The sequence below is a fragment of the Pelodiscus sinensis genome, chromosome 9 (genome assembly GCF_049634645.1).
Source record: "Pelodiscus sinensis isolate JC-2024 chromosome 9, ASM4963464v1, whole genome shotgun sequence".
In the NCBI taxonomy this organism is placed as follows: domain Eukaryota; kingdom Metazoa; phylum Chordata; order Testudines; family Trionychidae; genus Pelodiscus; species Pelodiscus sinensis.
The window spans coordinates 36,114,041-36,139,506 of NC_134719.1; the positions used below are offsets into that span (position 1 = coordinate 36,114,041).

Sequence of the window (25,466 nt, forward strand, 5' to 3'; positions counted from 1 at the left end):
AGTGCGTTTGGAGCACATAGTGGGTGTGTGGGCAGGCTGCAAGTGGAACCTCAGTAGGCCTCATGAAACCCAAAAGCCGTAAGTTGCCCACCACTGACTGAAATTACTATCTTGGAAGCTGAAAATTATTTTGCAACTAGTTAAACAAAATAGTTAATCAGTATCTATACTGAGACAGTAATTCTGTCTTTCTACTTAACAGGCTGAAGAATGATGGCTACCGTCAACAAACTGATTATTGGCATTGCTGTTGCCAGTTTTACCATATTTCAGCTTCTGTTCCATGTTCTAAGTTCTTGGGCATCAACAAGAATAACTCCTGCTTTTAACAATCTCAGTCAAAAAAGGAAGATTGAATGGAATTCAAGGTAAAGTGTTTAAAACAAAATACAAATGAATAATTGATTCAGAAATTTAGCAGTTTTTAGATCCCAAATATATAACAGCAAATTAGTAAAAATGTAAAAATTATGAAAATACATATGAAAACAAAACAAAAAAATCTATAACACACTGACAAGTTCTGAATTCAGGATTCTAGGTTTGTTTGAACAGATGACATTACAAATGTTCCTGTACATTATGGATGCCTTTTAAAAGAATGCAAGATAAAGTTTGAATGAAAAGTTTAAAAAGCAATGAAAGACTAAGGTGAGAACCTTTAATGAATTTATAGACTGTTTCTTCATTGTAATGCATTTTACACAAATATTTCCCAAGAGCTATTTGAAGATATAAGAAAAATTCCCTCCAGTTTACTGTAAGTGCTCAATAACATCTGGACTTGTTCAAGAGTGCAAAGAAGGAATGTGTATGTAAGAGGTCTTTTTTCTCCCCTGGGTCTTCTGCTTCATGTGTATACGTGCCTTAAGTGGAGATTTCTGCTGGCAGTATCCATTTGACTTATGCATGCACCGTACACGGCCTTGTGCCCTGCACTGAGGCTACATATGGCAGGACAGGTGAATTGCCCTTAGTTCCTTTTTACCTCTTTTGATCTGAGATGGAGCAGTAGTGTGTCCACCTTGAATGGGCCTCATCTATTAAAATATATTGTTTAGCTTAGTGTAGTGCTGTTTAGTTCTACAGTTTTTCTCATTTCATTTGGGAGATTTGCTTTTCTAAGAGGGAATGTCTAGCCGTTTTAAAATGTGTCTTATTTGCCCAGGAGGTCATTTTGGCTAGCAATGACCACTTTAAGTGCGTTTGCTGCCTGGAAAAGTCACACGTCCCAGGGGAGTGTAATTCTGTTTAGTTCTTACGTGCAGGGTGAGGAAGAAGTGGGAGATCAAACTGAGGCTTATGAAAGCATGCTCCCTTTTCTCTGCTTCAGAGCCAGCTTAGGAGACATTCCCCCTCTCTTCTGGGTACATCAGTCTCCAGATACATCTAGTACTCTGTCAGCTTCACACTTCCTCAGATAAGGGAAAGCTTCTGAGACCTTCAGAAACCATAGAAAGCAGAACTCACCTTTCAGAGAGACTTTTCCTAAAATACCTCAACTCCCACTGGGTCAGTGGTCTCAGAATATTTAACCTCTCTGCCCAGTACCATTCAGGTTACCTCTCCGGTACCAGCAGAGTCAGGAAACCACAGAGCTCTTCTAAGAGCAAATACAGCTCTAAGCAAGCTTTGGTACCATTTGGACATGTGAGAGATGGCAAGGAAATACTTTTCTCCAATCTGGTACTATTGAACACAACCTTGCCTCCAGCACCCTCCTCCCCAGATCTCTTGGTAGGTTGTATGTTGAAACATTTGTTACCATCTGTTCTTCTTCGGTGGTGTCCCTTTGGGTGTTCCACTTGAGGTGTCGGGCTCGTCCCGGCGCTGCAGGTCAGAGAGTCATCAGCGATGGTTCTGCTGGACCGTGCATGCATAGAGCGCGTGCTGCTCGCGCTGATTACTAGCTTGCGCTGAGTCCGGCTTCCCTCCAGTTCCTCCTTACCGTTCAATGGTTGCAGGTGGAGCAACTCCCTTTTCTTCATCTGTTAAACAAAGAATTGTGTAAATAGTTAGTTAGTCAATAGTTAATAGTAAGTTAATTAGTCACTGAGGGTACGTCTACACTGCATCCCTAGTTCGAGCTAGGGATGCAAATGGAGACAACCGAAGTAGTTAATGAAGCGGGGATTTAAATATCCCGCGCTCCATTAACATGATCTTGCCGGCGCGCTAGTTCGAATCACAGCTGATTCGAACCAGGAAGTGCGCGCCGGGACGTGTTAGTTCGGACTAAAGCCCTTAGTCCGAACTAATGTTACTCCTCATTTTTTGAACTATATTGCTCATCTGTCTAACCATAGCTTTGATAATTATTCAAAGATGGTAGCAGTTTTAGAGAACTTGCCCGACGAGAAAATCAGTTATCCAGGAAGGCTATACGGCCTCAACAATGGCCTTGCAAATTTCCCTGGACATTGTCGATGCAGCAGCACAGGCCACGGTGATGTCAGTAGTTATGAGGTGGTCTTCATGGCTACAGATGACATCCGTACCTAAGGATTTACAATCTAAGGTAGAAGACCTGCCCTTTGACAGACAGAGTCTATTTGCAGAGAAAACGGACCAAGTGTTGCATTCTGGAAAGGATTCTAGAACTACCCTGAAAACGCTAGGGATGTATACACCTCCATATCGTCGCAAATGATATACACCCTACTTCTGACAGAGGCCCTTTTCGTATGGGGTGCCCAGGTTCAGACAACAGGACCATCCACAACAGCAACAACGCCCCATCTCTCAGCGATTTCTGCATTCAGACAATCGATTGAAGATTTTTCAATTATATCTCACCCAATTATGTCTCACCCAATGACTAAACATTTCCTGAAGGGTTTAATGAACTTACACCCTCTGCACAGGAAACCACCTACTCTGTGGGATCTCGAGTTTGTTTTGGACGCTCTTCCATATCCACCCTTTGAGTCTCTAGCCTCATGTGACTTTCACACGCTCACCATGAAGGTAGTATTCCTTCTAGCTATAATGTCGGCCAGACGAGTTGGAGAATTGGCAGCTCTTTCAGACACTCCTCCATATATCCTGTTCACCAACGAAGGGGTAATACTACATTCTCACCCAAAATTTCTGCCAAAGGTGAATTCGGAATTTCATATCAACAAGCTGCTAGTACTCTCAACATTTTACCCCAAACCGCATGCAACGACTTATGAAGCCCATCTACATACCTTAGATGTCCACAGGGCACTCGCTTTTTATCTGGAACGGACTCGCCCATTTCGACGATCCCAGAGGCTTTTTCTATGTTCTGACGGAAGATCCAAGGGCCAACCGTTGTCCTCACAGCGTATATCTAAAATAATCATGAAATGTATTACCACTTGCTATACTTTACGAAATAAGTCCATATCTACACCTATTACGTCTCATTCCACTAGAGCTACATCCACTTCCCTAGCTTTTCTCAAAGGAGTCTCAATCCAAGACATTCGCCATACGGTGACATGGTCTTTGGACATAACTTCTGCTAAGCACTATGCCATCAACCCAATTGCTCGAGAATCAGCATTGGCCTCAGCAGTGCTATCCATAGCAGACAGAACTGAACTCTGATCCCGCCTCTGCAGATGAGGCTACTGCTCTGTACTCACCTCAAGTGGAGCACCTACAGGGACACCACCGAAGAAGAAGAGGAAGTTACTCACGTTGTGCAGTAACAAAGTTTCTTTGAGGTGTATGTCCCCGTGGGTGCACCTCGACCCTCCCTCTTCCTCTCTTCGGAGTTTCTTCCTTATGTTTTTCAGGAGTGACCTGGTTAGGAGGAACTGGCGGAAAGCCAGACTCAGCGCAAGCTAGTAATCAGTGCGAGCAGCACGTGCCCCACGCATGCACGGTCCGGCTGGACCATGGCTGACGACTCTCCGACCTGCAGCACCGGGACGAGCCTGGCACCTCAAATGGTGCACCCACGGGGACATACACCTCGAAGAAACGTCATTACTGCACAGGGTGAGTAACTTCATCTTCCCTTTTCAGAGCATTCCAAATCTTTGGAATTATCCTCTTAGAGAGGGATAATCATATTGGTACCAAAGCTTTTTCAGTATCTCAAGAAGTTAGGGTATGTCTACACTACAAAGTTAGTTCGAACTAACTTTGATAGGCGCTACACTAGTGCTCCATTAGTTCGATTTAAATCGAACTAACGGAGCGCTTAGTTCGAACTAGGTAATCCTTATTCCACGAGGATTAAGCCTAGTTCGAACTTACTAGTTCGAATTAAGGGCTGTGTAGCCCCTTAATTCGAACTAGCGGGAGGCTAGCCCTCCCCAGGTTTCCCTGGTGGCCACTCTGGCCAACACCAGGGAAACTCGTCTGCCAGGTGCAAGCCTGCCAGCACCCAGCCAGCAGACCCTGCACCTGGCACGGATCGAGCCACCCACCCGATGCTCCCCAGCCCTCCTTCTCTTCCCGGGACCAGGCTGTCAGCTCCCGGGAGCTTGCCCGGGACCGCAAGAGGCGGCCACCCTCCGCACTAGGCACAGGAAGGTGGCCGTCTAGGGCAGGAGAGCTGCCAGCCTGGCCACCCAGGAGAAGGTGTGCATGAAAATCAAGGTGGTCCACTGAGACCCCCGACCCTGAGCCCTGATCTTACAATGGCCGTCCTGGGTCAGACCAAAGGTCCATCTAGCCCAGTAGCCTGTCTGCCGACAGCGGCCAACCCTAGGGACCCTGGAGGGGATGGACCAAAGACAGTGACCAAGCCATTTGTCTCGTGCCATCCATCTCCAGCCTTCCACAAACAGAGGCCAGGGACACCATTTCTACCCCCTGGCTAATAGCACTCCATGGACCCAACCTCCATGACTTGATCTCACTTCCCTTTAAACTCTGTTCTAGTTCTAGCCTTCACAGCCTCCTGCAGCAAGGAGTTCCACAGGTTGACTCTTTGCTTTGTGAAGAACAACTTTCTGTTATTAGTTTGAAGCCTGCTATCCATTCCTTTCCTTTGGTGTCCTCTAGTCCTTCTTTATGGGAACTAATGAAGAACTTTTCTGTATGCACCCTCTCCACCCAACTCCTGCTTTTAGAGACCTCTATCCTGTCCCCCCTCAGTCTCCTCTTTTTTAAGATGAGACGTCCCAGTCTGTATAGCCTCTCTTCATATGGGACCTGTTCCCAACCCCTGATCATTGTAGTTGCCCTCCCCTCTCCCACCCTCTCTCTTCCCCTCTCCCACCTCCTTTTCCCAGTCTCCCCTAGTTTTGTTCAATAAAGACAGATTCCATTTTTGACCACAATTGTCCTTTATTTTGTACATCAGGAAGGGGGGCTAGGGAAGGGTAAGTGGAAGGAGGTGAGGGAGGAATGGGGTACGAGCCCCCGATGGGGAGGACTGGGCTGGCTCTGCGGGCTTCTGGGGGTGGAAGCTCTCCTGCAGCCCCCCAATTGCCCCCTCTCCCCAGATGGCAGCCTGCGGCAAGTGCAGCCGGTCTGATGGCCGAGTGCTGTGATGTGCCCAGTGTGGGTACTCCGGGCACTCCAAGCCAGTACTGCTTTGCAAGCGGGGCACCCCTGAGAACTGTCTGTCCGGGGTGGGGGTCGGGACCCTTTAAGCACAGACCTCGGCTAGCCTGAGACAGCATCTCCACGCTCTAAGTCCTCCTCTGATGCCCTGCCGGCACTGCTGCCGGCCATCCTTAAGCCTGGTTCAGGGTCCACTCTGTGTGGACATGCTAGTTCGAATTAGCAAAACGCTAATTCGAACTAGTTTTTTAGTCTAGATCCGTTAGTTCGAATTAGCTTATTTCGAATTAACTAATTCGAACTAAGTTAGTTCGAATTAATGTTGTAGTGTAGACGTACCCTTAGGTACTTAAAGGACTTAATTGTAGCAGAAGAACAGGAATTGCTGCTGATCATTCTTACAAAATGTCTCTAGGCATTGAGAACTGCTTGATCAATGGACATTCATCTGTCACCAATACTGACTTCTGGCACCATTTTCAGCTGGCGCTATTCCTCTTTATAATTCAATGGAAGATAAAGGGGACCAAGACAAAGAGCCAAAGAATCCATTCAGCCTCTGCTATTTCGGTGTAGTGCAATCCCACCCACCTTTATCAGAACTCACTTGTACGTTAGTCACAGAGAAAAAGAGGATGCCTTGGGGAGGTCATCACAAATGGTGGGAACAATCCTGGATGCCACCTCCAATTGCAATATATCTTTTTTGGAGATGGGGCGACCACATCCGTACCCAGCATTCCAGATGTGGGTGTACCCTGGATTGTATAGAGGCAATGTGATATTTTCTGTTTTACTATCAATCCCTGTCTTAATGATTCCAAATATTCTGTTTGCTTCTATGCCTGCCGTTGCATATTGAGAGGATGTTTTCAGAGAACTATCCCCAATGACTCCAAGATCTCTTTCTTGAATCATTACAACTAATCTAGACCTCTCATTTTATATGTATAATTGGGATTATGTTTTCCAGTGTGCACTATGTTGCATTTATCAACATTAAATTTCATCTGCCATTTTGCTTCACAGTCATCTAGTTTTGAGATATCCTTTTGTAGGTCTTTGCAGTCTTCTTTGTACTTACTGTCTTGGATAGTTTTGTATCATCTGCAAATTTTGCCATTTCACTGTTTGCCCTATTTTCGTAATAATTTATGAATGTGTTGAATAGGACTGGTCCCAGTACAGACCCCTGGGGAACACCACTATTTACCTTTCTCCATTCTAAAAATTGACCATTCCTTTGTTTCCTATCTTTTAATCAGGTTATGTCTACACTGGGAAAAAGTTGGAAAACTGCAATTTGTATATCTTTTTCTGCTTTTTTCCCCAAAAGAGGCTTTTCCAAAATCTACACAGGGACAAATTTCGGAAAAAAGTCCTCTTTTGGAACATCCCTTATTCCTCTCACCGAGAGGAATACAAGAATCCAAAAGAACATGTCCACATTTTCAGAAACTGTCCCAAAAAAGCAGATGCATTCCTTGTATGCAGCAGAGTTTTCCGGGATATCTCCAGTATCCCGGAAAAGCTCTGCAGTCTAGACATAGCCTCAGTAATTACCTGATGAAGTAGTAATGCCCTCTTATCCATTTATGGATAATGATTTTAGACAATTCCAAGATGTCATTTAAATGAGTGGCAGATGCTCTTCAGATACTACTGAAAGGGTATGTCTACACATCAAAGTTAATTCAAAATAATAGCTATTATTTCGAATTAACTTTAATAGTGTCTACACAGCCAAATTGCTATTTCGAAATAAATTCAAAATACTGGAGCACTTATTTCGAATTTGGTAAACCTCATTCTATGAGGAATGACTTGAAATAGCTAATTTGAAATAAGTGCTGTGTAGACACTTATTTTGAAATAGGGGGCCTCCAGCCTTCCCAGGGTGCCCTGGTGGCCACTCCAGCCTCAAACAAGAATACTCCTCTCCCTCTTCTCCCTCCTCTCCCTCCCCGGAGCCCTTAACGGGGTTGAATCTGGCTACAGTGCCTGTGCCAGCTCCAAGCCTGCCAGCCTAGAGCCAGTAGTCACTGCTCCTGACCCAGTGGCCCCAAAACATGAGCCAGCAAGCCACGGGCAGCCAGCCCTCCACTGCTCCCCAGGAGCAGTCTGCCAGCTCCCAGGAGCCTGCCAGGGCCTGGAGAAGGCGGGAGCCTTCCTGGTCCAGGGTGGAGATCAGGGTGGACCTTATTTAGGTGTGGGGGGGATGCCCCCAATGTCCACGATCTCTGCATTAGACGGAGGAACGCAGCCGTCTATGGGAGGATAGCTGCCAGACTGGCCACCAAAGGCCACATGCGAACCCAGCAGCAGGTTCGCATGAAAATCAAGTTGGTCTGGCAAGACCCCCAACCCTGAGCCCTGAGCTTCCCCTCCCCCTTCTTCCCCTTTCTTCCCCCTTCCACCTCTCTTCTCCCAGGTTTCCCCCTCCCATTTCCCACCCTCTTTCCTCCCTTCTCCCACCTCCTTTCTCCAGTCTCACCAGTTTCATCCCCCCCCCCCCGAGTTTTATTAAATAAAGAGAGTTTGTGTTCATGAAAATACATGTATTTTATTTGACATCAGGAAGGGGGGCTGGGAGGGTAAGTGGAACAATATGGGGGACGAATGAAGTACAAGCCCTCAGTGGGGCAGACCAGGGAGGCTCTTAGTGCTCCTCAGGGTGGAAGCTCTCCTGCAGGGCCTCCTGGATACTGACAGCCCCCTGATGGACCTCCTGGATGGCAGCTTGCAGAAAGTGCAGCCAGGCTCACATCAACGCGTTCATGAGAAGCACCAGAGTACCCAGGGGCAGCTCCGGCTCCATGTTGCAGAGTGCTGTGGTGTCCCGAGTGAGGGCAACCAGAGCACGCGGAGACACAAATGCTTTGCTGTCCCTCATCGAGGCAGGCAAGCAAGCAGGGAAAGCGGAGAACTGGCTGCCTGGGGTGGGGGGTCCCTTTAAGCACAAGCTTCAGATAGCCTCAGGCAGCAGCCACACAAATAAACTCCTGACCTGATGCCCTGCTGGACCTGGTTCCAGCTGGCATTCAATGCAATTCAGTGTCCACTCAGTGTGGACGTGCTATTTTGAAATAGCAAAACGCTATTTTGAAATGCATTTTGTGTGTAGATGTGTTATTTCGAATTAACTATTTTGAATTAACTATTTCAAAATAAGATATTTTGAAATAACAATGTAGTGTAGACATACCCAAAGAGGCCAAGTAATTGGTAACGCAAGTTATTGGATATCTTCCAGTTAGCAACACTGACCAGAGTTGCCATCCTAATCAGCGAGGCACTTTTGGAACTTGCAAAGTTCCTTTGTCAGACCTCAGCAACAGTGCCATCAACTTGAAAGAAGTTGGACAAAAAATAATATGGCACCCACCAAAGATTCTGAATTTTGATTGTCACACCCTCCACTTAATTCTCTGGCAGCTAAGTCAGTGAATGAAGGGGAAAGCAATGTCATGCCAAAATGATTTTATATGAAAGGAACCACAAGGATCAGTGTTGTTTTGATGGAAGTCCTGTTCATTTGTGACCCTACAATTTTGCATTTACTAATTATCAAGTGTTTAGGTTTAAATACAGTCACACGAATTATGTGAAGTTCAGTCCAGTTATTGAACGTCTTCCTCTCAGGCAAAGACAGTAGTTTCAGGCAATCATTGCTGAGGCATAGTTAATAGTCAGGACATCCCTCCAAACTTCCTTAGATCTGGCAGACACAGCAAGGGTATGTCTACACTTCCACCCTAGTTTGAACTAGGGTGGCTGATGTAGGCATTTGAACTTGCAAATGAAGCTCGGGATTTAAATATCCCGGGCTTTATTTGCGTGTTCCCGGGTGCCACCATTTTTAAATGTCCCGTAGTTCGAACTCCCTGCCTGTGGCTACACGTGGCACGGACTAGGTAGTTCGAATTAAAGCTCCTAATTAGGGGTGGGGAACTAATTAGGAGCTTTAATTCGAACTACCTAGTCCATGCCGTGTGTAGCTGCAGGCAGGGAGTTCGAACTGCAGGGCATTTAAAAATGGCGAAGCCCGGGAACGTGCAAATAAAGCCCGGGATATTTAAATCCCGGGCTTCATTTGCAAGTTCGAATGCCTACATCAGCCACCCTAGTTCGAACTAGGGTGGCAGTGTAGACTTACCCCAACCTATTCTGTCTAAAAAAGTATAGTTATCTAACGGGCATCATGGCTTCAGTTATCCCGTTTCCCAGGGGAAGTTCAGACACTGTAGAGCAGGCATGTCCAAAGTCCGGCCCGCGGGCCAATTGCAGCCCGTGTTCCGGTTTAATACGGTCCCCCAGGTAATTTGGCAATATCTATCTTTTATGGCCCCCAACGAATCCATATTTGGTGTTATGTTCCTGTTCATATTTTTTGAACTTAAAAGTTGACAGACATCCTCTATTACCAATAATATGTAATGTACTTTACAATGTTCCTGACATATATTTCAGCTTCCTGGATTTTTTTTTAATCTGGCCTTCAGATATGAAAGGCAGAGTGATTTAACATCTGTTTAGGTTTGTCATCCATGTGACGAAATGAAAAGTATGCCGTTTGCAATAAACTTTGCATAAAATAGTTAATTTGTGTTTAATTTTAATGGTTCAAAGAATGTCAGGCAAAATGGTCGGCCCTCACGCATGTTCACTTCATCAAATCTGGCCCTCTTTGAAAAAAGTTTGGACACCCCTGCTGTAGAGGGACCTTCCTTTGAGGTCTGAAGTTGTCTTTGGAATATAAGAACAAGTCCCTCCATACTCTAACTTTCAAAACATTCTATGATATGTAAGAATGTATGCTTCTGCGAACAAGAGAAATTTTAATAGATTGCAAGCTGCCTAGAGATCCCATCTAATACAATTTTCCAGGTTCCAGAGATGCACTAAAGCCACCTAGGAAGAGATACCGGTTCCAGAGAAAACCCTCTACAAACACTCTGATTGGGACAAACAATCAGGTTCTCATCAAAATATCTGTCTTGATCCTTCTCACTCTTTTGCTTACCACCTTCAGCTGTTTACCCACCGACACTCCTGTTTTCAATAAGCATGCAAGTAAATTACTAAAGGCCACATGGGTTTTGGAGATTGTTATATTTGGGCATCCCCACCCACTTTACATCTAGCTTCATTGACCCGTCTTTTGAGCTCCTAGTGAGACAAAAGTAGGTCCCCTTCTTCATCTAGGAGCCTGCCTATACTTAGCACAAAGAGAAGGGAAAACTTGAGGTATTTCCTTCTACCAAAGAAAAATGGAAGTTTGGAGACTGATTTTTTTAGTCCCTCAGCCCTGAAACAAATTTGTGAATCTTAAAAAGTCAGGATAGTGATTCTGGCAGCAATAATTTCTTCATTAGACCAACAGGATTGGTTTTCAACCCTCAGCCTATAAGGCACATATTTCCATATTGCAATACATCGATGATCATTTCCAATATTGGGTGCTTGTTTTTGGACGCTCAGTTTTGAGATTCAAACATTCTAGTGGTGATGGTGTTGGTCAGGAGGCATCTGTATTACTCCCATACCTCAGGGTATGTCTACACTACCACCCTAGTTCGAACTAGGGTGGTAATGTAGGCAACTGGAGTTGCAAATGAAGCCCGGGATTTGAATTTCCCGGGCTTCATTTGCATAAAGCCGGGCGCCGCCATTTTTAAATGTCCGCTAGTGCGGACTCCGTGCCGCACGGCTACACGCGGCACGGACTAGGTAGTTCCACGAGTAACGGTAGTTCAGACTAGGAAGCCTAGTCTGAACTACCTAGTCCGTGCCACGTGTAGCCGTGCGGCACGGAGTCCGCACTAGCGGACATTTAAAAATGGCGGCGCCCGGCTTTATGCAAATGAAGCCCGGGAAATTCAAATCCCGGGCTTCATTTGCAACTCCGGTTGCCTACATTACCACCCTAGTTCGAACTAGGGTGGTAGTGTAGACATACCCTCAGTGACTGATTGTGCTAGGGCTGGTTTTATTAAGAAGTGCTATCAGCCACTCAGATGGCTCTGAGTTAGGTTTGACTCAATTAAATCCCTATAAAGAAAGTACAATTCATGTTGAAATCCTTGGATTTGCTGACTGCCAGGATAGTTTTGGTACTCTCTCAAATGTCAGAATATTCAAGTGAGTCCTTAGACCTCAGTGGGGAACCGCTTTCAGAATCAGGGGTGCATGGTGGCTTGTACTTTCGTCACAAATTTTGTAAGGTTAAATCTTAATGGTTTTCAGCAGTGGCTCAGGAATCCTGCTCATGAAATAGATACAGCTTAGACAAACAAGTGACAGATTTCCTAAACTGGTAGAAAAATCACCATAATGTTGGCATTAGTATTCTGTGGGTTTTTTGGCCATTACTGAGGCTATGTTTACACTACACTGATCTATTGGAAAAGGGTACGCAAATTGCGCTCTGCAATTTGCGTACCTTTTTCCGATAGTGTTTTTGGAAGAGGCTTTTCTGAAATTTGGTCCATCTACACTGGGCCAAATTTCAGAAAAGCCTCCTCTTTCGGAAACTCCCTTCTTCCTCATGGGAGGAAGAAGATAGGGCTTCCAAAAGAGTGTGTCTGCTCTTCTGCAAAAAAAAAAAAAAGAAGCAGACAAGCGGACGCATTCCCTGAATGTGGCAGAGTTTTTCTGGGATACCTCTGGTATACCTCTGGTATCCCAGAAAACCTCTGCAGTGTAGACATAGCCTGGGAGTCACCATAATGATGGACCATCACTGTTTGGATAGGGGACACAACTCAGTGCTCAAGCAGTCCAAGGCAGATGGTCACCTCAGGAGGCCAATTGCCCTATCAACCTCTTGGAACCTAAGAAAGTTATGAAAAGTCTGTCTCCATTTTCTGCCTCTTATCAAAAGGAACTCTATCAGGGTCTAGATTTTAAAAAAGTAACTGTGTAACTATTAAAATCCTAGCAGCTTATATATCAGAGTCTGCAGCACAGATGGCTGGCACCCTGGGAGCAGGGCCAGCAGTTGGAGCTGATATAAGCTGGGAGCCAGCTTATACTAAAAACTGGCTCCCAGGGAACCAGCTGCTGCCCGTGCTATAGACTCTGCAATATCAGAGCTTTCAGTGTGAGATGGCAGCTGGCTCCCTGACAGCGGGGTAAGCTGGCTCCCAGCATGCACTAATTTCTGGCTGCCAGCCCTGCTTCCAGGGAGACAGCTGTTGCCTCACACTCAGGCTCTGATATTGCAGAGCCCGCAGTATGGGATAGCAGCAAGTTCTCTAGGAGTGGAGCTGGCAGCTACTCTGTGACAGGAGCCAACTTATATCCCTGATAGAGATGTAAGAGTTTAACCGTTAACCAGTTAACCAATAAGCAGCATGTGCTGCCTCTCAGCTGCTGGCTCTGCTCATGGGGAGGCAACTTGGCAGGCTCTGCAGTATAAGCTTTAGACTACAAAGTCCACAGCATGGAAAAGCAGCTGGCTCCTGAGAGTGGGGATAAGGGACGGCATGTGCCAGCAGCGCAGAAGAGTTTAACTGCATCCAGAACTGCTAAGCTGATACTTATTGGTTAATTGGTTACAATGGTTAAACTCTTAGGGTATGTCTACACTACAAAGTTAATTCGAACTAACAGCTGTTAGTTTGAATTAACTTTGATAGGCGCTACACACGCGATCCTCTAGTTCGAACTTAATTCGAACTAGTGGAGCGCTTAATTCAAACTAGGTAAACCTCATTCTATGAGGACTAACACCTAGTTCGAATTAACTAGTTCGAATTAAGGGCTGTGTAGCCCCTTAATTCAAACTAGTGGGAGGCTAGCCCTTCCCAGGTTCCCCTGGTGGCCACTCTGGGCACAACCAGGAAAACTCCTCTCCTCTCCCCCAGCCCCGGGCCCTTAAAGGGGTAGACTGTGGCCAGACGGCACTTGACACAGCCAGCCCTGCCAGCAGTCTGTGCCCCGAACCAGTGGCCCCAGGATGAGCCAGGGAGCCAGTGCCAGCGAGCCGTCCCCTGCCCAGTCCCCCAGCACCCAGGGACCATCCAGGGGCCATAGTTGGCACGCACCCTCCTGGACTAGTGCGGAGGTCATGGACCTCATTGAGGTTTGGGGGCAGGCCCCCAACGTCCATGATCTCCGCACTAGGAGGAGGAACGCGGCTGTCTACGGCCGCATACCGGCTGCCATGGCCCGAAAGGGACACAGGCGCACCCAGGAGCAGGTGTGACTGAAAGTAAAGCAGCTGTGGCAGGCATACGTCAGGGCCACCAGGGGCAGCGCCGCAGCAGGGGCTGCCACCTGTCCCTACTTCCTCGCCCTCGATCGACTCTTGGGGGGCGGGGCGGTCCATGCCAGCCCGGGGGACAGCAAGCCGGGACCGGAGGGCCCTGACCTGGGTGCACCGGAGGGGCCATCGCAAGCAGTTCCAGCACCAGAGTCAGCAGGGTCGTCCAGGGAGACCGTACCGGGTAAGTAGTTCGAATTAAGTAGTTTGGGGGGGGGAGGCCAGAGACCGCACGCGTGGGCCATGCCTTCCACGGATCACGCAGACACCTGTGTGAGCACGTGTCATGCCACCCTTGGGCAGGTGGCTCCAGCTGCGTGACACCCAGGGGCCATGGCCCAATAGGCACATGCATGTGTGAAGAGACCTGACATGCTCCTGACCCCGGGGCGGGACCCAGCAGGATGCTTTCCCTTCACATGTCCCCTCTACACGGAGGCAGGGGACATCTCCCCCTTGCCCCTCTGCCACCCCGGCCACACTATACACAGCACAGGGACACTATACGCGGTCTTGGGGCAGCTCCCAGTCCCGGGGAGAGCCAGACATCCTGACCATGGCCTCTGTACAAGCACAGTGGCTCTGACAGTGCAGAGCATGGTCGCCCTCATGTCGTGGGGGGGGACGGAGGGGACTGGGTATCATCCGCTGCATCCCCAGGGAGAACTGACCACTTCTCTTCTTTCTCTACAGCTGCACCAGCTGCTCATGCAGGGCGCACCACCCCGGCCGGGACATGCTCTCGCACCCGCGGCCTGCTCCGGACCACCACCACGGAGCAGGAGTACTGGGACCAGCACCTGGGGTCCTTGCGAGCCCTGCACTGCACAGTGGAGGCCTGGATGTGGGCAGACCTCCAGCTCTGCCAGGAGCAGCTGGCTGAGGTCCGAGGGCTGAACTCAAACCTGCAGGCCCTGCTGCAGAGCATGGTGCCCCCCCAATTTCTGTCCCTCCTCCCACTCCTGCCCTCCCTCCCACCTCTTCCTCCTCAACCCCCACACCCTCGTCCTCAATGTCCACACCCCCCACCTCAACCTCCGTACCCTCCACCCCATCCGTGCTGGGAGGCAGTTGGCCTGGCGAGACCCCCACCCCAATCCCTGAGTTTCCCCTCCCCCTCCTTTCCCTTGCCTCCCCCTTCCAGCTCCCTCCTCCCAGTTTCCCCCCTCCCCTCTCCCACACTCTCTCCTGCCCTTTCCTGCCTCCTCTCCCCCGTCTCCCCACAGTTTCTCCCCCCCCCCTCAGTTTTGTGAAATAGAGTTTCTATTTTTGAACACGTGTCCTTTATTTTGTACATCAGGAAGGGGGACTAGGGAGGGGTAAATGGAAGGAGGTGAGGGAGGAATGGGGTATGAGCCCCCGATGGGGAGGACTGGGCTGGCTCTGAGGGCTCCTCGGGGTGGAAGCTCTCCTGAAGCCCCTCGATTGACCCCCCCCTCCGGATGGCAGCCATCAGCCCGGCTGCACTTGCCGCAGGCTGAGTGCTGTGATGTGCCGAGTGTGGGCACTCAGGGCACTCCAACTGCTTTGCAAGCGGGGAACCCCTGAGAACTGTCTGTCCGGGGTGGGGGGTCGGGTCCCTTTAAGCACAGCCCTCGGCTAGCCTGAGACAGCAGCTCCATACTCTAAGTCCTAACCTGATGCCCTGCCGGCACTGTTTCCGGCCATCCTTAACCTCGGTTCAGGGTCCACTCAGTGTGGACATGCTAGTTCGAATTAGCAAAACACTAATTCAAACTAATTTTTAAGTCTGGATGCACTAGTTCGAATTAGCTTAGTTCGAATTAGCGCTGTAGTGTAGACATACCCTCACATCCCTAACAGGGTCATGACAGACATTATAGCCTGTATTTTTCATATGAACCAGCAAAGTGGAGCCACATCTGCTTCTCTGTGCATGAAGCAATACATTATGGAATTGGTGCATAGTTCATCACATGTCTTGGCAATGTATCATCCCAGAGAGCGGAACAGCAGAGTCAATATCCTCAGCAGGCATTTCTCCCAGGACGATAAGTGGGAATTGGATCCAGAAATCTCAGATGTCATATTTCAAACATGGGGATGCCCAAAAATAGAGCTCTTCACTACTGTCAAAACCAGTAAGGGCTTATTGTGCTCAAGAAGAGGTTCTAGGCTTCCATTCCCTGTCTTCTTCCTATCTTGGAGGAAGGACCTTTAATTCATGTTTTCCCCAACACCTTAATTCTAAGGAAGATTGAACAAGATCAGTCAGGACAAAGCTAAGATTAATAGTCCCAACCTGTCTGAGACAATACGATATCCTTACCTGCTTCAGTTGCCTCCTGATCCAAGGGAAGGGTTCTTTGTGTTTTCTCACCTACAGTGGTAAGGCTTATTAAACAACTGGAAATTTTTTTCCTTCAAATAAAGACTCCCATTCTGGTTTGGGTCCTTAATCTAGCTCACAAAGTTCTCATAAGATCCCAGTCTGAACCTGTGGAGACCTGTTTTTTACTGAACCTAAGAAGACAACCTTTTCAGTAGTCATTACATTGGCTCAAAGTGTTAGAGAAATTGGGGTTTTGATGGCAGATCTTCCCTTTGTGGTCTTTTAAAAGAAGGGTTCTTCATGTCCATACCCTATATTCCTACATAAAGTATCATCCAAATTTCATCTGTACCAGACTAGCCAATTCCGCCCCCCTCCCAAAATCATAGAGTTGAGGACAGGGGGCTTCTTTCCATATTTTAGATGTCAGAAGAACATTGGCCTTCTTTTGAGAAAAGACCAAGGGTATGTTTACACTACAAAGTTAATTCGAAATAACAGCTGTTATAAACAGCTGAAATAAACTGCTATTTCAAAATAAATTCGAAATACTGGAGCACTTATTTCGAATTTGGTAAACCTCATTCTACGAGGAATGCTATTTTGAATTAGATTTTGTGTCTAGATGCGTTATTTCGAATTAGCTTAATTCGAATTAACTATTTCAAATTAAGTTAATTCAAAATAGTGCGGTAGTGTAGACATACCCCAAGACATTTTGAAAAGTTCCTAAGGGTATGTCTACACTACAGCACTAATTCGAACTAACTTAGCTAATTCGAATTAGCGCATCTAGACTTAAAAACTAGTTTGAATTAGCGTTTTGCTAATTCGAACTAGCATGTCCACACTGAGTGGACCCTGAACTGAGGTTAAGGATGCCGGAAGCAGTGCCGGCAGGGCATCAGGTTAGGACTTAGAGTGTGGAGCTGCTGCCTCAGGCTAGCCGAGGGCTGTGCTTAAAGGGACCCAACCCCCACCCCGGACAGACAGTTCTCAGGGTTTCCCCACTTGCAAAGCAGTCCTGGCTTGGAGTGCCCTGAGTGCCCACACTCGGCACATCACAGCACTCGGCCATCAGCCCGGCTGAACTTGCCGTCGGCTGCCATCCGGAGGGGGGGTCAATCAAGGGGCTTCAGGAGAGTTTCCACCCCGAGAAGCCCGCAGAGCCAGCCCAGTCCTCCCCATCAGGGGCTCGTACCCCATTCCTCCCTCACCTCCTTCCACTTACCCCTCCCCAGTCCCCCTTCCTGATGTACAAAATAAAGGACACGTGAGTTCAAAAATAGAAACTCTCTTTATTGAACAAAACTCGGGGAGACTGGGAAAAAAAGGTGGGAGAGGGGAAGAGAGAGGGTGGAAGAGGGGAGGGTAACTAAAATGATCAGGGGTTTGGAACAGGTCCCATATGAAGAGAGGCTAAAGAGACTGGGACTTTTCAGCTTAGAAAAGAGGAGACTGAGGGGGGATATGATAGAGTTCTATAAAAGCATGAGTGGTGTGGAGAGGGTGCATAAAGAAAAGTTCTTCATTAGTTCCCATAATAGAAGGACTAAAGGACACCAAATGAAATGAATGGGTAGCAGGCTTCAAACTAACAACAGAAAGTTCTTCTTCACAAAGCAAATAGTCAACCTGTGGAACTCCTTGCTGCAGGAGGCTGTGAAGGCTAGAACTAGAACAGAGTTTAAAGAGAAGTGAGATAAAGTCATGGAGGTTGGGTCCATGGAGTGGTATTAGCCAGGGGATAGAAATGGTGTCCCTGGCCTCTGTCTGTGGAAGGCTGGAGATGGATGGCACGAGACAAATGGCTTGGTCATTGTCTTCGGACCATCCCCTCCAGGGTACCTAGTGTTGGCTGCTGTCGGCAGACAGGCTACTGGGCTAGATGGACCTTTGGTCTGACCCAGTACAGCCATTCTAAGCTCAGGGCTCAGAGTCGGGGGTCTCACTGGACCACCTTGATTTTCATACCAACCTGCTCCTGGATGGCCAGGCTGGCAGCTATCCTGCCCTAGACAGCCACTTTCCTGTGCCTAGTGCGGAGGTCGTGGATGAGGTCCACGATGTCTGCACTAGACCAGGCGGGCACCCGCCTCTTGCGGACCTGGGCAGGCTCCCGGGAGCCGCCAGCCTGGTCCCGGGAAGAGGCGGAGGGCTGGGTGGCAGCGGGTGGCCGGCTTGAGCCGTGCCAGGTGCAGGGTCTGCTGGCTGGGTGCTGGCAGGCTTGCACCTGGCACGGGCACCGTAGCCAGCCCATGCCCCTTTAAGGGCTCCGGGGCCAGGAGGGGGGCAGAAGAGTTTCCCTGGTGGTGCCCAGAGTGGACACCAGGGAAAGCTGGGGAGGGCTAACCTCCCACTAGTTCAAATTAAATGGCTACACAGCCCTTAATTCGAACTAGTTAATTCGAACTAGGCGTTAGTCCTCGTAGAATGAGGTTTACCTAGTTCGAATTAAGCGCTCCGCTAGTTCGAATTAAGTTCGAACTAGCTGTTTGCATGTGTAGCGCCTATCAAAGTTAATTCGAACTAACATCTGTTAGTTCGAATTAACTTTGTAGTGTAGACATACCCTGAGTTATTTATCTTCATTGTGGACAGATCTAAGGGATTCACTATTTTTTCTCAGAGACTAGTGAGGTAAATTTTTGAGTGTATTTCATTTTTAAGAGATCATCAGTGCCCAGCCTACTGCTAGGCCCATTCTACAAGTTCACAATCAATGTCTGTGGTCTTATTCCAGGACATTCCAATATCTGAGATTTGCAGAAATGCTTCGTGATCTTCAATACATACTTTCTACAAATATTATGCCTTGGTCCATGTTGATTTGATGTAGCAATTGGTAGTGCAGTTCTGTTCTTAGTACTGGAATACATTCAGAAGCTTCCTCCTTCTGGAGATACTACTTGGAAGTCAGCTGAAGTGGAGCAACTGAATAGGGACACTATTTTAAGAAGAAGTACAATGTGTACTTGTACCCTGTACAATGTGTCCGCATAGAGTGCTCCATTTACATGCCCTTCTCCTCCTCCTCCCCATTTTCTGCTGGCAGAAAATCTTTGACCAAAGACGTGTGGGGCATAGTTACACCTGAACTAGAGCACCCAATAGGGTTGCACATATTGACAAACTAGTTACTACACAGGGTGAGTAATTTCTTCTTCCCACTTTATCAACATCACTACATAGAAAGTGCTCCAGGCCTAGTTGTTGGTTTGCTGATCTCTAGGACAGGGAGAACTATTGGAACCAATAGCACAAATATTTCAAATGTAATGGGCAGGGCTAGGACATAGCTAAAGGACAGAAGTCTACATGTGGGCAGAGGAGGGGAGGAATGTCTGTGACTAATACATAGGGTACATACTAAAATAATGTGTAGGAACTGCATCTGAAGGCCCAGTTTACTATCTCCTTTTTTTTCAGTGCTACCACTGAAGGCATTATGCCTACCTCTGAGTTGAAGAAGTAGATCCTTTAGGGAGCTCTCAGTAATATATTGGTCCTCTGATACGCTTCTGGGTGCAAATACACATGCCATCCAGCAAATTCTGGTATATAAAACCAAAACAGAGCAATAACCACAAAACAGTACTAATTGCCAAGGTGGTTCTTATTTGTAATAAGGACATCAGAGCTGCCATATTGCTTTAAAATAGGGTTCATCTTGCTCAGTATCCTGTCTGCCAGCACGTGTGCCAGAGAATCAGGAGAAGTGTACAGAACAGGTCCATTTTGGTATGGTTCATCTCCCCAGCTTCTGGTAGTCAGAAGTTTATCAATTTTTCACCATTCTTTCTTTGTTCTGGTTCTATAGCTCAACATTTGTTAGCCATTCTTGTAATCCCATTTTTTATACTGTTCCATTCCTCTTCAATATTCATTTATTATTTCACCAGATGTATGATGATTTTCTGCATGGCTTCTCTGTATCTATTCCTCAGACTAGTCACTTTGAATTTACCCACATCATATATCTTAATTCTTGGCACTTTTTTCCCAACTCAGTTGATGCCAATACTAATATGATCAACTACAAATGGTCTGTACAACATCAATTGATTTCCACTTGTGATCACAAGTGTAAAGTCTATCATGTTCTTTAATCACCCATTGAGTGATTGTCATGCTGTATGGAGTGGTTCACAACCACGAGTGCCAATATCAGGGGGTAGACTTTCAAGAAGCAGGGCAAAGGCCTCAAATTGGGGAAAACCTGTATTTAGAGTCACAGATAGTCCCGTTGGGTTTTCCAATCTGTTTCACCACCCGGGCAAGCTGTATTCAATGATAGCTCATTGCTATACACCAAAGATCACAAAATATTCAGGTTTCTCCCAGTCTCAGGTCAATTTGTGTCTTAGATAGCTCATCAATGACAACATTTGTAGCTAATCACGTAAGAAACTAATTAAAGTTTCATTAACTGAAAAAGAAAAGAGAGAGCTATAACATTTTATATGTACAAATGATAACAGAATTTTAGTAATCTATTCTCTGAAAGCCTTTTAGGTTGACCCTGGGGATCTTTGTTTCTGTTTCATAGCTCTGGCCAAGTCATCGTTCAAACAGGAAGAGCAAGAGAGGAAAAAAATTCTTATTAGCTATACTTGTTTCATTCTTCCAGAATTCATGCTGATGGGATGAACCCTTGTGATGGGGGCAAATAACAAAGTCTTTGTAATGTAATGTCCCATATTTAGTTTTGATGAGCAGGAGATGAATTCTCCTGACAGCTTGACAGTTTCTGAGTAAACATTTATTTTTTAGAGTTATAAAACTTAAATATAACCTTATACTTTGTGCTAAATATACTATGTGAGATTCAGGCATTCAGCAATTTACCAGTGTTTCATAAACTCTAAACACATTGTTACAAATGTAATACCCATTTTAAAGATACTCTAAAGCACAGGTTAAAACTGACTAGTTTCCAGCAATGCATTTGTCAATGCATGGCTGAGGCCAAAAGATTTGGCAAGTGCTGGCATGAGGTTTTCCAGTTTACAGTGATATTCACGTCTGCTTTCTCTACAGCTTTCTTTGTTACAATAGGCTGTTTGTTATCAGTAGGTTGTTTCTTACACAGAGATTTAGAGCTTGTCTACACATACAGGATTGCAGTACATCTAGTAAAGATGCTTTATGCAGATTGGAGAGCTTTCTCCCAACAGCATAATAAAGCCATGTTAGCAAAGATGCAATTGCAATATCAGTGTGAGAAGCTCTCCCCTGTATATAGGGCTGTTCACACTGGTGCTTATGTTGGTGTAACCTATGTTGCTTAGGGGGGTGGTATATTCATAGCCCTGAGAGACATAAATGATGCTGATATAAGCTGTAGTGTAAATACAGCCTTAATAGTCTTTCTTTTCTTGTTTTCTTCACCTATTCCATATATGGTTATTGCTCCATCCCAGGAATTCCAGTCTTCTTTTACTTTAGCATGAATCTCCCACCTAATCAATAACATGTCTTGAAATGTCTTGTTTTCAGTAGATCATGATAAAATTCTTCAATTTCTTCCTTGGGAACTATTGAGATCAGCACGTGTATTTGTACCATTGTAGCAGTACCAAGTTTGATTCCAAATCTCACCTTCAGCATATGAGAAGATATTGGATTAAATGCTATATGAGACCCTAGCTTGCCTTTGGGTTTAGTACAATACAGCTCTGTCCTAATATTCACAATCTTCCCTTCCCAATGTCAATATCCTATGTTTATCATGGTAGAATTCTCCTTTAGAGTCTCATCTTGTTTGACATAGATTGATGTTTTCCCACTCATGTTTTTTCAACTAGTTCATCAGGTTCTCAAGGCTGATATACTGTTTGTATATTCCATGTTCCAATAATTACCCTTTTCCTTAAAGTTCATCACATAATTTCCTGTATTGCTTCCTGTATTGCTGGTTATATTTGTACCAGTCGCACACTTTTCACCCCGCCTCAATATCTGGCCCTTGTTTGTCTGGGCATTGACCAGTGCAGCATACTTTTTTCTTTCTCCTTACATTCTTCATGTAGTTTCTGTCATCCAAAAGTCATTAAGACTCCTTGGTTTTGTGTTTGACCAGTGTATTGCAAGGCATCTGTAACACTACTCTAGGGGTATGTCTACAATACAGCACTATTTCGAATTAACTTATTTCAAATTAGTTAATTCAAAATAAGATAATTCGAAATAATGCATCTAGACACAAAAACTAATTCAAAATAGCTTTTTTCTAATTCAAAATAGCGTGTCCACGTTGAGTGGACCCTGAATCTAAGGTAAGGCTGGCCGGAACCAGTGCCAGCAGGGCATAAAGGTCGGACTTAGCGTGTGGATCTGCTGCCTCAGGTTATTCGAGGTCTGTGCTTAAAGGGACCCGACCCCCCCATCCCGGATAGACAGTTCTCAGGTTTCTCTGTTTGCTGGTCTACCTTGCTGAAGGACAGTAAAGCATTTGTGTCTCAGCGTGATCTGCTTGCCCTCACTTGGGACACCACAGCACTCTGCAACATGGAACCAGACCTGCCCCTGGGAACTGTGCTGCATCTCATGGACATGTTGCCAGCAGCCTGGCTGCACTGTCTGCAGGCTGCCATCCGGGAAGACCTTCGAGGGGCTGTCACGATACAGGGGGCCCTGCGGGAGAGTTTCCACCCTGAGGAGCGCTAACAATCTCCCTGGTCTGCCCCACTGGGGGCTTGTGCCCCATTCCTCCCTCTCATCCTTCCACTTACCCTTCCCTAGCCCTCCCTTCCTGATGTCAAATAAAATACACGTATTTTCAAAAATAGAAACTGTCTTTATTTAACACAATGGGGGGCTGAACCTCTGGGGAGACGGGGGAAAGGAGGCGGGAGAGGGCAAGAGAGAAAGTGGGAGAGGGGAGGGGGAAAACTGGGAGGAGGGAGCTGGAAAGGGGAAGCAAGGGGAAAAATGGGGAGGGGAAGCTCAGTGCTCAGGGGTGGGGGTCTTGCCGGGGCAACTGCCTTCCAGCACCGTGGGAGAGGGGGCCTCGGCATGCCCGGGGGATGGGGAGGAGGGTGCAGAGATTGAGGAGGAGGGTGTGGAGGTTGAGGAGGAAGAGGTGGGAGGGGGGCAGGAGTGGGAGGAGGAACAGTAGCTGGGGGGTGGGCAGCAGGCACAGGACCAACACGGGGCAGCACGCTGTGTACCAGGGCCTGCAGATGGTGACAGATGCCACAATCCTGGGCAAGCAGCTCCCGCTGGAACTCCCGGTTGTCTTGTGCCTGCTGCTCTATGATCCGGGTCTGGGCTCGCAGGGCCTGCAGGTGCTACTCTCTGTACCCCTGCCGCATGGTAGTGGTCCTGCTGAGGCCGCGGGTGCAGGAGCATGTCCCGGGTAGGGTGGTGTGCCCTGCACAAGCAGCTGGTGCGGCTGTAGAGAAAAAAGAGAAGTGGTCAGTTGTCCCTGGGGACACTGGATGATTCACAGCCCCCCCGCGAGGTGAGGGCGACCATGCCCTGCACCGTCAGAGCCGATGTGCTTGCACAGAGGCCATGGTCGGCATGTCCGGCTCTGGCTGAGAGTGGGAGCTGCCCCAAGACCGCACCTGTGCCCCTGTGCTGTGTATAATGCGGCCGGGGCGGGGATGGGGGGGAGATGTCCCCTGCCCCTGTGTAGAGGGGGCATGTGAAGTGAGGGCGCCCTGCTGTGTCCTGCCCCGAGGTCGGGAGCGTGTCGGGTCTCTTCACACACATGTGTGCGTATCAGGCCATGGCCCCTGTGTGGCACGCAGCTGGAGCCACCTGCCCAAGGATGGCACGGCACGTGCCCGCATGTGCACAGGTGGCTGCATGATCCGTGGGAGGTATGGCCCACGCGTGCGGTCCCTGGTCTCCCTCCCCATCTCCCCCCTGGGTAGGGGACAGTGCTGGCACTTACCTGGTATGGCCTCCCTGGATGACCCTGCCGACTCCGGTGCTGGGACCACTAGTGGTGGCCCCTCTGCTGTGCCCGGGTCAGGGCCCTCAGCTCGCAGCTCACTGCCCCCCGGGCTGGCGCGGACCGCCCCGCCCCGCAGGATTCGGTCGAGGGTGGGGAATTAGGGGCAGGTGGCAGCGGCGCTGCCCCTGGTGGCCCTGATGTATGCCTGCCACAGCTCCTTAACTTTCAGGCGCACCTGCTTCTGGGTGTGCCAGTGTCCCTTGCGGGCCATGGTGGCCGCTGTGCAGCCATAGACGGTGGCATTCCTCTGACTGGTGCGGAGATCATGGACATTAGGGGCCTCCCCCCACACTTCAATGAGGTCCATGATCTCCGCACCAGTGCAGGTGAGTGTGTGCAGTCTACGGCCCCTGGTTGGCCCCTGAGTGCTGGGGGACTGGGCAGGGGATGGCTGGCTGCCACTGCCTGCCATTGTGTGGCCAATGGCTGAGGGTCTGTGGCTGCTGGCAGGCCTGGCTCTCGCACGGGCCCAGTGGCCAGAGTCTACCCCCTTAAGGGCCCCAGGGCTGGGGGAAAGGAGAGGAGTTTTCCTGGTTTGGCCCAGAGTGGCCATCAGGGGAAACTGGGAAGGGCTGGAGGCCCCCTCATTCGAAATAATTGTCTACACAGCACTTATTTTGAATTAACTATTTTGAATTTGGTGTTATTTCTCGTAGAATGAGGTTTACCAAATTCGAAACAAGTGCTCCGGTATTTCGAATTTATTTCGAAATAGCATTTGGCTGTATAGACGCTATTAAAGTTAATTCGAAATAACTGCTGTTATTTCAAATTAACTTTGTAGTGTAGACATACCCTAAGCCAGGGTATGTCTACACTACCCCGCTAGTTCGAACTAGCGGGGTAATGTATGCATACCGAACGTGCAAATGAAGCCCGGGATTTGAATTTCCCGGGCTTCATTTGCATAAGCCGGCCGGCGCCATTTTTAAATGCCGGCTTGTTCGAACCCCGTGCCGCGCGGCTACACGCGGCACGGGCTAGATAGTTCGAACTAGCAAGCCATTCCGAACTATCTGTATACCTCGTTCCACGAGGCGTACAGATAGTTCGGAATGGCTTGCTAGTTTGAACTCTCTAGCCCGTGCCGCGTGTAGTCGCGCGGCACGGAGTTCGAACAAGCCGGCATCTAAAAATGGCGCCGGCCGGCTTATGCAAATGAAGCCCGGGAAATTCAAATCCCGGGCTTCATTTGCACGTTCGGTATGCATACATTACCCCGCTAGTTCGAACTCGCAGGGTAGTGTAGACATACCCCCATTGACTATCCTCCAACACCGTTAACACCGTTAACACTGTTAGTACTGTTAGTATTAATGAATGCTACTTTTTGAAAGTTGTTTTAATAACTTCACCATTGGAGACGTTATACAGTTGGAATTAAGATGGCTTTATTTAAATAATGATGTCATCTTGCATAGTTCCATCATGCCAAAATATGTTTTAGGGTG

General features: G+C 47.7%; 1 protein-coding gene across 11 annotated transcripts in view; it reads left to right on the plus strand.

Annotated features, from left to right (window-relative positions):
• The window catches only part of TLCD4 (TLC domain containing 4), a 111,230-nt gene that overhangs the window by 25,635 nt on the left and 60,129 nt on the right, over positions 1 to 25,466 (plus strand). For all 11 annotated transcript variants that reach the window (XR_012905962.1, XM_075936573.1, XM_075936577.1 and 8 more), the window contains one exon: positions 203 to 368. Coding sequence is in view for 10 of the 11 variants with exons in the window: in XM_075936573.1 (XP_075792688.1) it covers positions 211 to 368 (158 nt within the window). In the remaining variant the exon portion in view is untranslated. The remainder of the gene's footprint in view (positions 1 to 202; positions 369 to 25,466) is intronic.